The sequence below is a fragment of the Mycteria americana genome, chromosome 3 (genome assembly GCF_035582795.1).
Source record: "Mycteria americana isolate JAX WOST 10 ecotype Jacksonville Zoo and Gardens chromosome 3, USCA_MyAme_1.0, whole genome shotgun sequence".
NCBI classification, from domain to species: Eukaryota; Metazoa; Chordata; class Aves; order Ciconiiformes; family Ciconiidae; genus Mycteria; species Mycteria americana.
Window position 1 is genome coordinate 26,888,586 of NC_134367.1, and position 14,481 is coordinate 26,903,066.

At 42.3% G+C, this 14,481-nt stretch overlaps 1 protein-coding gene across 2 annotated transcripts; it reads left to right on the plus strand.

Annotated features, from left to right (window-relative positions):
* Positions 1-4,800: 4,800 nt before the first annotated feature.
* TMEM14A (transmembrane protein 14A) lies at positions 4,801-13,999 on the plus strand. Of its 2 annotated transcripts, none has more exons than XM_075498057.1 (5): positions 4,801-4,873; positions 6,587-6,672; positions 8,376-8,477; positions 12,314-12,401; positions 13,395-13,999. In XM_075498057.1, exons 2-5 carry the CDS (start codon positions 6,597-6,599, stop codon positions 13,432-13,434), a joined length of 306 nt encoding a protein of 101 aa, XP_075354172.1. In that variant the 5' UTR covers positions 4,801-4,873; positions 6,587-6,596; the 3' UTR covers positions 13,435-13,999. The 2 variants fall into 2 exon arrangements, with proteins under 2 accessions (XP_075354172.1, XP_075354173.1); XM_075498058.1 differs by lacking the exon at positions 4,801-4,873 and adding an exon at positions 5,681-5,757.
* Positions 14,000-14,481: the final 482 nt, after the last annotated feature.

Here is a 14,481-nt window from a genome sequence, read left to right on the forward strand (position 1 = left end):
TGAGCCACTCTCTGTGCACCCCATAAAAGCCAGGATCTCGCAGAACTCTTCCTTCTGGGAGGGATGTTGTATTTTACTTTCCTTCCTTTTTTTGTGGGGGAATGATCTGAAGGATGCTTATGATTTGGATACTCCTGTCCATAAGCTTGCCCATATTGGACCTGAACAAAGGTCCAGGCAGCTCATGTTCCTGTCTCAGTCAATGGCCACAGGTAGGAGAGAAACAGCAAGAACAGTGGGCATGAACTGATGTCTAGGAGAAAGTAAAGACAGGGCATGCATATTTGAACTTTCATCCTAAAACTTTCTAGCTTCAAACTATTTTTCATCCCAGGAAGCTGCCTTGAGGCATATACAGGTTTCAGGTATGCCTTGGTGTATCTGCTAGAATTTGGAGAGGGCAAGGGATCCTGTGCCTCTGTCCTTCAGTGAGCTGTTGTCTGGAAAACTCTTGTCTGCAGCTGAAAACAGACCCCTCTGTACCAAGCACATAGTGGTGAGAGGTATCAGAGATCTGATGTCTATCATAGGATGACAAATATTAGGGAAAGGGTCTGAAAACATACACACACACAAAAATCCCTCCTCTGTCCCAAGAAACTTTCATCTTCATGAGTTGTTTTCAATCAGCTGAAAACATCACACAATAACAAAAAAACCACTTCAAATGTCTCTGAAATCCCTTGGGGCTTCACTCTGACTTCCTAAACCACTTTAAAATCCACATACTTATTGAAAAAGACGGGAAATTTGGAATATCTCGGAAGCAGAGCACAGCTAGTGGTCCTAATCTGGATTTATTTAGACCAAAGAGTCCTGAGATACTGAAGAGAAAAACCTTCATTTCTTCAGGAGATGGAGTCTAACAGCTTTTGAGAACTCAGCTAGGAAAACCGAATTGCTATGCTGATCAGAACCCAAGGCAGTTTAATCGCTTGCTTTTAACATCCACTACAGCCCTTTGATCACACCTGATAAGCAGAAACAGTTTTACATATGCTCTCCCAAATCACTGCATTATCATAATCGCATCCTTGCATTTTGCTGCCATTAATCTCTCCAATATTAAATGTAGCTAGAACCTAATTTCATTGGAGACCTCACACTAAAATCATGGATATTGTCAGTTCCCAGGGCCCACAGGTAGGTTTCTGCAGGCATGTACCTTATTTCAGTGTTTGCTAGCTTCCAGAAATACTAGTTTGTCGGATTCAGCATCTGGGAAGATTCCTGAGATACCACTGACCAACCATAATTCTGAGTTGCATTTCACTGAATTTACCAAGAATTTCAGTGGGTGCCATACCATAATGCTTTCTCACAGGCAAAGTTCCCTGAAAAGCCAGAGGAAATGTGCAGTTTCAGGTTATCTCACTCTTTCTTGCTGATGCCTGCAGAGCCCCTCCCCAGCCTCTCACCCTGTCATGCAGTCCCAGCTCTTTCTTTGTGCCCTCCTGACACGCTTGTTAGACCCTCCTGACTTAACTAATTGAAACAAATGACTGACTGAACTAATTCAGCAGAAAGCTAAGTATTTTTCTGTCTAGTTATGTTTCTGCTGGGCTACTGAGTTGACTCAGCCATTGAGGACTGGGAGAGAAGGAGTAAAACTAATCAATTAGCGCACAAAATAAGGGACTGGAAAGCAGAATTGGAAAAGAAGAGGCCCCTTTGGCAGCAGTGAGCTGTTAAATTTGAGCACCGTCTCCTGTGAAATCACTGCCCAAGAACCCGTGTCTTTTTCCTTTGCAGGCTTTAGTCCATATTCATATACATTTAGTTCATAAACAAGGCCTTAGTTTGTGTGGCTGTTTATTAATGTATATGTTCTGCCAGATTACTTCATGGTTATTATAAAGAGCAGTATCTGTGCTTTTTACCATTTGAATGAATTGCCAGGGATGATTCTGGATCTAAGCTTTCATACTAAATTTTCCAGGAAGTGACCCCTCAGGACTGAAGGGTAATGACCCATAAAGGCAGCCCAATGAGGCTGTAGATCAGTCTCCTCAGCCTTTTAAAACAACCTATTACTTTAACACCACCGTCCTTCTCACTGCTTATATACATGTGTGTGCTTATATATGAAAGCTTACAGAACTTATTTCTAACAGCCACCTTTTTGTGCCCCAACATGGTAACTGACTTCTTTAACTACAGATTATTAAACCTGAAGCCTCTGAATCTGCATTTTAAAAACTGTATTTTGCTCCTCTTCCTTTTCCATAGTCCCACCTGATGAAGAGAATGATCTTTAGCACAAAAAGTCTTCCAGAATTACAACTGTCTCAGGGTGCTTAGCTGCTCCTTTTTCCTCCACTCAGGACCTTTTCTTCTGTCTCTGGTATTTCAGAGGTACTCTTCCATTCTACAGATCCCTTCTGGTATCACATTATGTTCTGGGATAGCAGTTAGCATTAAATCTTACTTGGAGCTTTCAACTATGAATAGCCTTTAGTGTGAATACAGGAAGACCATCAAAAACCACAAACAGCTTACAGGAGGAGACAGGTCTTATGTGATTCATCCTGCCAACACCCTCCCTAACAACAGGTAGCCCAAGTAAAATGTTCAATGGGAGGGAGATGGGCTGCTTTACACAAGCCCTGTAGAGGCTTCTTATTTTATACAGAACACTAGCAAAGCAAGGGACAAGCTCAGCCTTTCTCTGGAGAGAGTGCATACATTCAGATGTGAATGTAGGTGGGCCTAAATAAAGGTCACACATGATCAACACGGGTGGAACTTTCTGGGGACTGGGCTGTACAATTTGAAGAAGTCTCCACTCAACACTTTTAACCCTTTTTCTCTTCAGGTCACATTTTCATGGAGATGGAAAAATATATTCCTGAAACTAAAGCAATTTACTTGCCAAATTTGAAAGCTGGTTTTCCAAACCAGAGAGATGCTAGAGGCTGTTCAGTGAAATGGTTATGTTTATAATGGACAAAACTGTGTATTTTCCCCTAAATTAATCCTTGTAGTTGGCTTCGTTGTTGTAAATGGAACTTTCCAAAAACAAAGCAAACAAATCATAATACAAAACAAAACAACCAAAACAAGCTAAAATAAAACAGTTGGAAGCAGACACCCAACAGGAGGAATTTCAGCTCAGACTGGCAGTGATAACAACTGAAAACTAGAATAGAAAGCGCTTAGCAACATTAACACTAGCTTTTCTGCTAGCTCTGTTACATCTCACTGTTAGGACTGAGGAATTTGATTTATCATGCTACCAACAAACTAATTTAATGAATTCTCCTCCCATTAAAAACCTCCCATGGGAGACTACCTGTGCTGTAAAATACAGCAACCATTTCACATCAGACAATAGTTTAAGTAACAGCTTAGGGAAAACAATACCAAATACTTTTCATAATTGAAAATGGAAGGGAACATAACAAGCAGCATATAATTACGTGAATTTAAATTTAGCCAGACTTCAGGGTTATCCAGTCTACTTTAGTGAGGAGTATCATCGAATCAGTAACCACAACTGGTCATTATCCTAGAGGTGCCAAAAGACACTGTATTTGTTCCACTTTGGAGCCCCTTCAAATAGAATTGCATGGTTTTGCTCCATTTAATCCACTGTTTATTTTACTGTGCTTTTCAAGAGTTGCAAGTCTCAGAATACTTCATAAAGAAATCCAAGATTTCTGGATGTCAGCTTATGAATCTGCTTTTGGTTTGCATTTTGGAGCGGTCCTGCCCTCAAGTGTCCTATGCTTGTTTTCCAAAGTTGCTGTACCTTCAGTCTTCCTTCCCACAGACACTGGTGAGATAAGGAGAGCGGTTCTGTTTTCCACCGAGCAGACAGACTTGGACAGCTCACACAGAGTGGGTTTGTGTCACAGCAGTTAAATGCTAACAGAAAAAACAAATGGAACGTTAGGAGTGGAAATTAAATACGTTAACCCTAATGAGAATACAGCAAGCTCTTTGGAGCGGAAAACTCCCACACCTTTAAGCAAAGAAATCTAAAGGAAACACAAGATTTTGGCAGGGATTTTCAAATGACCCCTGAAGAAGGCAGGTATCCAAGTCTCATCACATGGCATTGTCCGCCTCTCCCTGTTGCGGCCACATTTATGCTCAGCCTGTTTGTGGGAACAAGGGAAACGTGGGGAATGCCACAGGCAGGCACCCCCGAATTACTGCTGAAGGACACATCCTGTGCTGGTCAAGAATGGCTCACTTGAGAGAAAGCTTAAGAAATACTGTGGAGGGTGACAAAATACGGACAAAAATAGCTTGTAGTGGAACAGCTCCAGCAAACAGGGCTAGCAGACAAGAAGTCAAGGTGTTAAAATAACCATGTCAAGCAGTTCCATAAATTAGCTATATGTGCAGTATCAGAGTCTTGGGGTTTGCGCTCGTTGGTTTCCCCCAACAAATAGATAACATCAGTGCTCCGTCTCTGTGTCTGCTCACCTGACTTCATGCAGGCAACCCTCAAAAGTTTCAAAGATGCAGGCAAGAAGGAGGAGAGGAACGGCCCCGTGTGAGGGGCAGCGGGCAGGGGGGTGCCTGGCACAGCGACGAGCGCCTGTCGCTGCCTTGCAGGGTGTCTCTGGGGTGCTGCTGGCAGCAGACCTTCGCCCCAGCCCCTGCCCAGGTCTCCATGCGATGCGTGCCCTTTGGGGACAAGCGGCTCTGCAGACATGACTCTGTCTCGTTCATGAGTTCTTCATCCCCAACATGGCAGGGCAGGGGTTTTTAGGCTTAAAAGGCTAAAATAAGCCACGGATGTTTCCGCTGCCCGTGGGGCCCAGGCAGACGCGCCGCCTGAGGGCAGGACGAGGAGCCGCAAGAAGCGGGAGACGCCAACCCCGGAACTGGGCCCTGCCGCTGAGGGGCCCCGACAAACACGGTGCAAAGCCCCGCTGTCCTGCCCCAGCACGGCCATGTCTCCCCGCCTCCCGTCTCGGCCAAGCGCCACAAAACGCCGCTCCCCGGCGCAAGGAGCTCGGCAAGCGGCAGTGCGGCCGGGCCCCGGCGCGGCGCCGCCATGATAGGGACAGGCACCCTCCTTCCCCCTCCCCCGGGCGCAGGCCCGCCGAGGGGCAGAAGCCGGGGAAGGGGCGCCTCGGCAGCCGCCAGAGCCCGGCGGGACCGCGGCGCCGACCCCGCGACGCCTCACGGTGCCCGCCGGGCGCGGGAGGCGGGGCCGGGGGAGGTCGGAGGGCGGCGGGGCGGGCGCGGCGCGGCTGGACGAGGTACGGCGGGACGGCGGAGGGGCCCGTGTCCAGCGGGGCTGAGCCGCGGCGGGGGGCGGCTGAGGGCGAGCGGGCCGCGGGCAGGGCGGTGAGGCTCCCCTCCGCAGCCACCTGCCTTCTGGCGGGGGCTCCGACGCGAAGGGCGGGGGAAGCGAGCGCGGGCCTGCGCGGAGCGGAGGCGGGGGAAGCGTGGCGAGGGGCGGGCTGCGGGGGGCGCGGGCCCGGCGGGCCCGGGCCAGGAGGTGGAAGTCCCCGCCCGAGGGAGAGCGGCCGGCCGCGCCCGGCCTCGGCCCGCCTGCCTAGGCCACGAAGGCCGTTTGGATCAAAGGCCGGGCTTTGAGCCTGGCCTGTACCTCTGCAGACCGCGTTTTAGGGTGCCATGGCCCCCTAAAACCACCTGTCTTCCTGAGGGGGTTACAGCTGGGGGGGGCTCGCTGTGAGTTGCTCAGTTTAATATTAAAGGTTTGACATGAAGTGATGAGTGTGTGCTCTTTCCTGCTACCCCTTTAACACTGTGATTGAGGACACACCTGCTCAGGTAAAAAGAAGGATGCACTTAATTAAGTATACACTTAATTTGGGAGAAGGAGAGGAAAGGTGTATCCCATCAGCTGGTGGGAGAGAGGCCATAGAGCTGCTGGGACTGTGGGGCTGGAAACTGCTGCCACTTGTGCCTTTACAAAGCACAGCCGGGGAAGTAGGGATCACTCTTACAACAGTAACTTAAATGCTTTTTGGAGGAGAGAAGCCTAACTTCGGACAATGCATCAAAATCTAAAGGTGAAGCAAAAGGGGCATAGACAGAGATAGGATAAAGCTTCCATATGTATAGCTTCCTGAAGACAGCCTAGATTTCTGTCTGGAAACTTTGGGTAGACTCTGAAAATTCCTATTTTTGCCTGGTGTTGTAGGGCCTGTGACATTCTGCTTGAAGTACACCAAGTACAGCCAGGTTGAAAAGGCACTAAGCTGTGCGCTCAGAAGATCTGTGTGTACCCATAGCGTATGCCCAGATCAGCCATATGCACAAGTGCAACAAAACTGATGCTTTGGGTGGTGTCAAGCTTTTTGCTTGCATACATGTATTTTTGAGTGGGAAAAATGCATGCCACATAGATCCCAAAAATACCAATTTCCCCTAATGGAAATATGGTATACCCAGATACTGAGGTGTAAGGAAGGGCAGCAGTTAGTGAAAAGATGATACAATAGACACACCTTCACCTTTTCAATGTTTTGACACAGTAGTTAAACATGACTTAGGAGAGTGTAGTGTTATTTAGAACACTTTAAGTAATGATTTATTTTTTTTTTACCAGGAGGAAGGAACTTGTTTGTCTTCACTTGCAATGTGTTTTCTTCTCCAGAGTTGGGACCATGGCTATTGACTGGATTGGTTTTGCATATGCTGCATTGCTGGCTGTTGGAGGTGTTGTAGGATACACTCGTAAAGGTAAATACTGGGACAGCAGAATTTGGAAATGAAGCATTTGAGTTTCCTCTTTGCTACGCTTTATGAAACAAAATTGATGCAAGACATGAAAACTTTGCTATAACGAACACGACTGCATCTTAAATCCATCCTGTACTGCTATAAATGAGCTGCATCTCATGTGATTTACTTGGGTCAACTTAAGCATTTAAGTGGTCACTTTTTTCTGTTAATCTAACTGATTAGTTTGTTTTCAGGGCAAAAAGGAGCTGTCATGTTATTTTTGACCTTCAGTGTATTTTGGGCCTTCTCATTTCCTTTAATCATTCCTGCGCTGAGCACAGTAGATGATCTTTGGTTGAAGTTTACGGAGGCATCATGGCTTGATTTTGAGATTTCCGGATGCACACTTGACAGAAAACCCTTTACTTGCGTATTCTGACCTAGTGGTTAATTATCTCTTAGATGCTAACTCTAAGATAATCAGGTTTTAGGTTATTGTGTACTGTAAAGCGCATTTTCCATATTTCAGTCACTTTTGCAGTCCTTTCCAGCTGAGCACAGCATCCCGGCAGAGGTCGCAGCGGTACCGCGGGGGGGCAGGCGGCATCTCCAGGCTGGTCCCTGTTAGCTCTCCCACAAAGTGCACGTCCCAGCAGCACATCAGTCTTCTTCGCCGTGGCCATTATCCGTCCTGATTCTCGTGATTTAGGGTCACTGTTTCCCTGCGTAGCACACACATGCTTTCCTCTTTAGAGACATGGTTTTGTATCTGACTTTCTGAAAACGCTGTATTTTTTGGTTCGCACCTAGCTGCACTCGCTGACTATACCATTCGCTTGTTCTCTTCACTCTTTTAATAGTTGGTCAGTCCTTGTGGCAAATCTAGATATTTTTTTTTTTAATTATGATTATTGGTAATGACTTGTTTTCTTGCAAATTCTTAATTAAAAATACTCAGTATAACAGGACTGAGAGCTACATGACATCTGGGGGTCTGGATTCTTTATTTATAAACATTTGGGGATCAGCTTAATCCAGATAATGCCTGCTGTGCTGATTCTACGCTTTTATCATATGGTACCAAGTCAAATGCCTATTCAGAAACCTAAGTATATTACTGAAACTCTGGGCTTTATGAACCAGTTTTGTAATAGCACTGAAAGAAGATGTCAAGTTACTTTTAAAAGCCATATTTTCATCCTCATTGCCATCTAATTGTTTTTTAATTCTTTATTAATTAAATGTGATGTTGGTGATAGCATTTCTTTGTCCAGGACTGATGTCAGACTGAAAGGCTTATGACTACATGTCTTGTCCAGTTTACCCTTTATATATATTGACACATTTCTACCATTTTTTGAGACTCCCAAGTGCTGTAAGATACAGTTAAAATCAACAGACAGTCCAGAGAAATTACAAAAATGCTTCTAAAGGTATGTACAGTAGGGAAAATAGCCAGATTTAGGTTTGTGCTTCGAAGATTATTTTTCCCAAATTGCAAGTATTACTAAGTCAACTTTGCCCCTAATGCCATGCAAGAGAATGACCCAGTTACAGAAATACTACCTCTTTATTCACACTGGGAGAGCTAGCTGCACTGTGGCAAAATCGGTTCTATTTTTTAAATATTTGGATAATACTGTGTAGAGAGAGAACTAGTGTGTAAAGATTGAGCTTAAAGACATTGTATTGAGAAATAACACTTGAATGGTTTCTTGCAGGTAGTAAAACCTCTTTAGCTGCTGGTCTCACCTTTGGTTCTGTGGCTGGTTATGGAGCTTACTGCATATCACGTGATCCGAGAAATGTGAAGATATCATTGTGTAAGTGTTTTACTACAGTAAACAAACAAATGAACACCACCACCACCCCCCAAAGCAGTTTCCTGATCTGCATGTAAAATTCTCTCTTTTATTAAATTTTGAGTATTGCTTTGGTTTAAATGTCAGTTTTTAAATAGAGTTCGACACTTCAACTTAGCTTGCAAAATTCAAGAGCTTAACTGTGGAACCATTTGCAAGGTAAGGCAGATGGTTCACACAAAGCCAGCAGGTGTGTGTTACCACCTGGCAGTGCCTCCTTTTATTAGATGGTTACCTAACATTGCAAATATTGTGAAATCCAGCTGAGAAACATGGGAGAGTACTGGAATAAAATCAGCGCTACAGATTAGAATGTAATTTGAGAAGTAAAGTAGGTATGGGATCCAGTCTTGCATAATGTAACGTATCCTCCGCTCCCAGTGAAACAAATAGTTTGGCTTAGTGTTTTTCCTTTGCCTCTAAGAAAGACAGAATACAAACTATGCAATAATTGTCACATTAGCTAGTTTGCCTTGAAACCCTCACGGAGGCAAGGAACTACAGTCTCTAAGGGGGACTTTAACCTCACAAAACTGATTTGCAATAAGCTATTGGGAGCTTGTCTCACTCATGGTTTTAGCAAAGGTGGCTTAGGCTGCGGTTTCACATGCAGAAATGCATTTAAAATATATTTAATCCAGATTGTGTGAGTACACAATCGCTTTTTCTGAACTTACTTAGAATTTATGGTATACTGTTCATGCTGGCTTTGTGCTTTACACCAGCCACAGTTGTAAAAATTTCCATTTCAAAAAAATGTTGAATAGCATTGTTAGCCAAGTATGTTCCCACCGAGTTCTTTAGTAAAGGTGGTAATGGCATACCTGATCTGCTCCTAGATGGCCTAAAATTGGATATTCCAGTTTTGCCGCCATGACCTTGCTCAGATTAAGTTACTCCACTGTTTAAAAAAACCCTCATTTTTGGACGACATAGCCTTAAGTATATGTAAATTTGTAATCATTCAGTGTGAGGTGCTTTTAAGTAGCATACGGTATTGTACTTTTATGGGTCTTAAATCACTAATTTGGATACAGAGTTTGTGGAAGAGAAGACTAATTAAAATTTACTAAATGTTGCCTGTTTCCCAGTTCCCTGGTTTTGAAAGGACTAATACAAAATTTCCACTAATCTGCTTGTGAATGTCAGATATAATATTGTCAGTGTTGTGTATTTCATGTAGCTGTAGGCATGTGAGGACTTTCTCTCAACTGGAGAAATGTATATTACTAATTTAATAGAAATTATAGCAATACAGATGAGATAAGAGTTCGCTACACCTGCCTTAGAAAATTCTTATTATGTAGAGTAAAAGGAACAAAGATGTTTTAAAGCAGTGTTAGTTTAGAATGTTTAGAAAGTAATGTTCTAATTGCTTCAAACCTGGACATATACTTAACCTTGGCTATGAATGGGTGGCCTCTGCAAGATCCACCTGTGCTGAATGAAACAAAGAAGGTGGTCTGAACTGACTGTGGTCATTTTTGCCTGAAATGAGTTAGGAAGTATTCGTACAAAGTACTCTGCCAGGGCCAACCATTCAGACTGGTTTTATTCTCTTCCAGGCTGATGTATCTCAGTCTGGAAGAGGGTGCCTTCTAGCTTCTATATACATAGATATCTCAAATGAATAAAGAACTCAGTAGGAGGACTTCAGAGGAAGGGAGAATTAGACACGCTCGGAAACATCTACAGGTCCACACCTTAAAAACCTTCGGTGGCTACTGTATCTGCTACTTTGAGAATATAAGGGCTTTCCGTAATGTGTATTACTTTTGTAGAAAATCAGCATGTTTTCACTTATGCCTAACCTCGCAAGTGCCAAGAGCACAAATGAAAGAAGGAAATGAAGTGCATGGAAGAAAGTGACTGCTCTGAACTTAGAAACCAGTAGAGTAAATTGCAATGTAAAATGAAGCAAGCGTCCAAACCTTTAAAAGGTTAGGAAATTAAAAAAAAAAATCCCCTTCCAAACCCATAATTATCTATAGTATTTATCACCTACGCAAGAGTCTCCTACAATAATAATGAAGGTAATGTTTTAGTATAAGACCTTGATAGTAGGGTTCTTGTAACTTGTCCTATATACAAAGAGTATGTAGCAGACACATACCCCAGGCAAATTTTCTTTGTTGTTGTTGTTTTATAAATTATTCTTTCAGGCATTTTCCCACTCCCCCTGAAATTAACTCTGCGCTTTCTTGAATATTTTAATGCAATTTTATGTGTTTGGAGTAGGTGTAGAAATTCAGACTTCAGCATGCAACAGTTAGTGCTATTCAGAGTGCAAGTTGATGCATCTGATTTATTGAATTTCTGATCTGAATCTGATTTACTGAATTGAATTTGGCTTGGTTTATTGAATTTCCTTGACTGATTTAAGGTGAAACAGTGAATATCTAGCAGTTTTGAAAATCAAGTCTAAAAGTTGAACATCTTAAAAACTCACTGGCACATGTGGAAAGTCAGATACTAGTAACTGGAAAAAAGAATATTACAGAGTGAACGTGCTTTGTAGCTTGTAATTAATTGTAAATATACCCGGGGCTCTGGCAAGATGCATACTGTGGAATAGTCCACTCTTCAGACATTCCTGAGAGGATCAAGGCTACAGGACCAGAAAATAAGAGCAATGGGTAATGGAGCATAATAGTTTTTTTGCAGGGTATCTTTAATGAGTGCACATGCATAGCTGGTAGAGTTTTGTAAGATGCTTGTAACTGTCAGAGCTTGTTTTATAATGCTGGAGTGAGTTTAAAACTAATTCTTGACACCTGTGAGCACAGGACTGTCCACAGGAGTAGACAGTGGAGTTTGAAGAGAATTAGCCAGATGGTTTATCTGCTCCATAAAAAAGGGAAGAGATTTGTGTAACTGCCATTACTTTGGCTGCAAGAGTGATAAAGCCCAGCTGCCCATGAGAAGTCCTGCCTCTCTGCCCACTTCTAGGAAGCATTTCAGGTGACAGTTCTTCAACGAAGCTAGCCATCTTTGCAGTTTTAGGTATTCTTGTCAATCTTCTCGTTTGTGTAGTGCTCTGCAGCCGTAGTTCGATATGAAATCCCCGTGCATGATCAGTTCATTGCTACCTCCATTTTTAGGTAAAATTGCTCCAGGAGGAAGATGCAATTCCTTTCATGATGTTTGTTCTCTGCTGCTTGCACTGCATTTGTTGCCCTCTTGGGCTGCCCACCCTGTCACAGACAAGGATGGTTCCCTCGTAGCAAAAGCAAACAAGGGAGCTTGTGGTCGTGATGAAGGAGATGTTGATAGCCATATTCTGTAGCGAAAACAAGTGGCAAACCTTCCAATCTAGTTTTTAAGGCTCAGCAAATAAAGAGCTAGCATTCTAAAAAGAAAACAAAGTTGGATGCTCTAGCTCCTTGAATAGTTAGAAAAGAGCTGCACTGATCTAGGGTGGTGGGATTTATGAGGCACTATTCCTGTAATTTGGCATACATGTTACTGTTATGATGAAGATTCTTCCTACTTTATTTGTATCCCCGTAAATGTAGATATCGGGGAGTAGAATTCATTGTCTGACAAACTTACTTAGTATCTGTGGAATAGGATTTAGCATTCTTCTGCAAGTGGAAACCTTATTTGTAGCTGAAAAAAATCATAGCTGTGTATTCTGGACAAAGCAAGAATGTTTTTATAGACCCTATCTCTGATCTAATGTTTTATTAAATTACAGTTCATAGCAAACATAGCAAAGACCTTTGATAACTCTCCATGTTCCTGAACGGTCCACTGGGAGGAGTGAGAACATAAATATATTGAATTGTCTTTTACAGTTTCAGCTTTTCTTTTGACCATTATAATGGGAATGAGGTTCAAGAGGTCCAAGAAATTAATGCCAGCCGGACTAGTAGCATGCCTGAGGTAAACATATATTGAGGATCTTAATGTAAAGATTTCACTGATTTTCAAGTAGTTGCCATTTGACATCTGATTTAAGCCAGTATCAGTGGAAGTTACTATCATCCAGGTTTAAGTGAAATTAGTTTGGAAGTCAGAGTCCTGTTTCCAGTGAACAGCTTTTTCATCTCACTAGGCAGATACATCTGATATGGACTGACTTTGTCAGCACAGAAAGGAGAGATCTGCAATTAAATATTAATGCATATTGATAAGGCTCTTGGAATAACCTGAGGTAAGCCTCAGTGTTTTCAAACACATATGCATAAAATTAGTCATCTAATTTCAGACAACACAGTCATCTTATAAAAAGACCAACACTTTGGTTTAGAAATGCTACATTCAAAACTACTGGAAGCGCAGCACCTTTGAAAACTAGGACATTTTTGACCTGACCAAAGAACTTTGGTCAGTATTACTGCAAATTACGATGTTTCTAACCATTCTAACTGCTTTATTGCTGCTGTTTATTTTGGCATTCTGGAAAACATAATTTTCTGTACTTATTATTTGGAATTAAATTATGGAGTAAGTCAAAACTTTTTTTTCCCCAGTGAGCCTGTAACAACATTTTTCAACTGTAAGTCCGAATCTCCATCTTCTGAAGGAATAATAACTGTTACTTCATTGTTACCAGGTTTAATATAACGCCATTAACTCTTTTACTCCAATTACATACAGGGAGGAAAAGATCAGATGCAAATTGTCAAGATGCAAAATTTAAGAATCAGGACTTAAACTGGAAAATGTTCTTTTCCATCGTGGATCGCTTTTCAAGCCGAGGTGGACTGTGTGTTTCAACAGACACTGAGGCTGTAGATTCAGACATTTTAAAAGATTGCTTACTAGAGGCTCTAGTGTCAGGTACTTATGAATGTGCTGTTATTTAATGATGACTTTCACTGGTTTTGTTCATGCACCACCATATTTATGGTTTTTGTTCTGGTTTTTCTGCAGCCTTTTGATGATTTTGAGGCTTGTTTTTATGCTGCTATAGGAGAATTTAGCAACTTAGGAACGAAGTATGACTGCCACGCCCACCGAACAAACAGGCAAGCTCTCCATACTTGAAAGACAAGCTTGAACACAAGTCTTACATTGCATTTATCTTTTCTGTAAAAGATCTGTATCTGTTATTTGATTATTGAGAACTGCTGATATTTTACAAGCTTTTTTTTAAAAGTGTTTTCTTGATGATATATTTTGATCTACTTCTGTTTAAGCAGTCTGTTAACTCAAGGGATCTTTCTCTGTAAGTTTGATGTCTTTCAGGGGTGCTGAGCGCCCCAAGAAATTGAGTTAGTCTTGCACTGTATCTCTGAGAGAAGAATATATATAAATACATGTTTATGCTAAAAAGGTATATTGTATTGAACCATAATTTTGTAGCCTCTGAGATTCAGTAATCAATTCTAATCATATTGTCAATTACTAATCAATAAAGGTTCGGGCCTGTACTGTGTTGCACTAGAAAACCCACCTTCCCTTCAAACACATGTTCTTGTTCCACTGGTTCTAAATGTAAAAACTGTTATCAGTGTTCAAATAAAATGTAAAATGTTTGAAGCTTCTCAGTTTTTTATGCAGACTAGTGAGCCACTTTGTCAATGGAAGAGCCTGGTGATCTGCTTTGTACTCAGTACCGGTTTAAAACATGTACCATGCTGTAAATTCCCACTGACATGAACCACAGCTGAGGAAGGTTCACCATCTTGCACAAATAGGTTCTAAACTCTCAGTCTCAATACCCTTTAACACGTTTGCCATTGTGGTCTTATACAGGTTATCTGGCTGAAGTGCTCCCCATAAGCAAAGGAGACGTGGACTATTCAGGGACTAAAGTTGCTTTGGTTTGCATAGAAAATAATCAAATATTCCCTGGGTCTGAAAGCTTGGCTAAGACTACCTTCTGGTGCACAGGAAAGTGCAGCCAAATCATTAGGAAACTGAATATGGGTGAGTGCACTATTGAAGACAAAGAGAAATTTTGCTTCTTTTCATTGTTTTCATACAGAGCTTGCTTATTTGCTCTGCAAATCCATCA

Coding starts and splice junctions, on each gene's coding strand:
- TMEM14A (XM_075498057.1), top strand. CDS start 6,597: ATGGCTATTGACTGGATTGGTTTTGCATATGCTGCATTGCTGGCTGTT. Junction 6,673..8,375: donor TGTAGGATACACTCGTAAAG/GTAAATACTGGG, acceptor GGTTTCTTGCAG/GTAGTAAAACCTCTTTAGCT. Junction 8,478..12,313: donor AAATGTGAAGATATCATTGT/GTAAGTGTTTTA, acceptor TGTCTTTTACAG/TTTCAGCTTTTCTTTTGACC.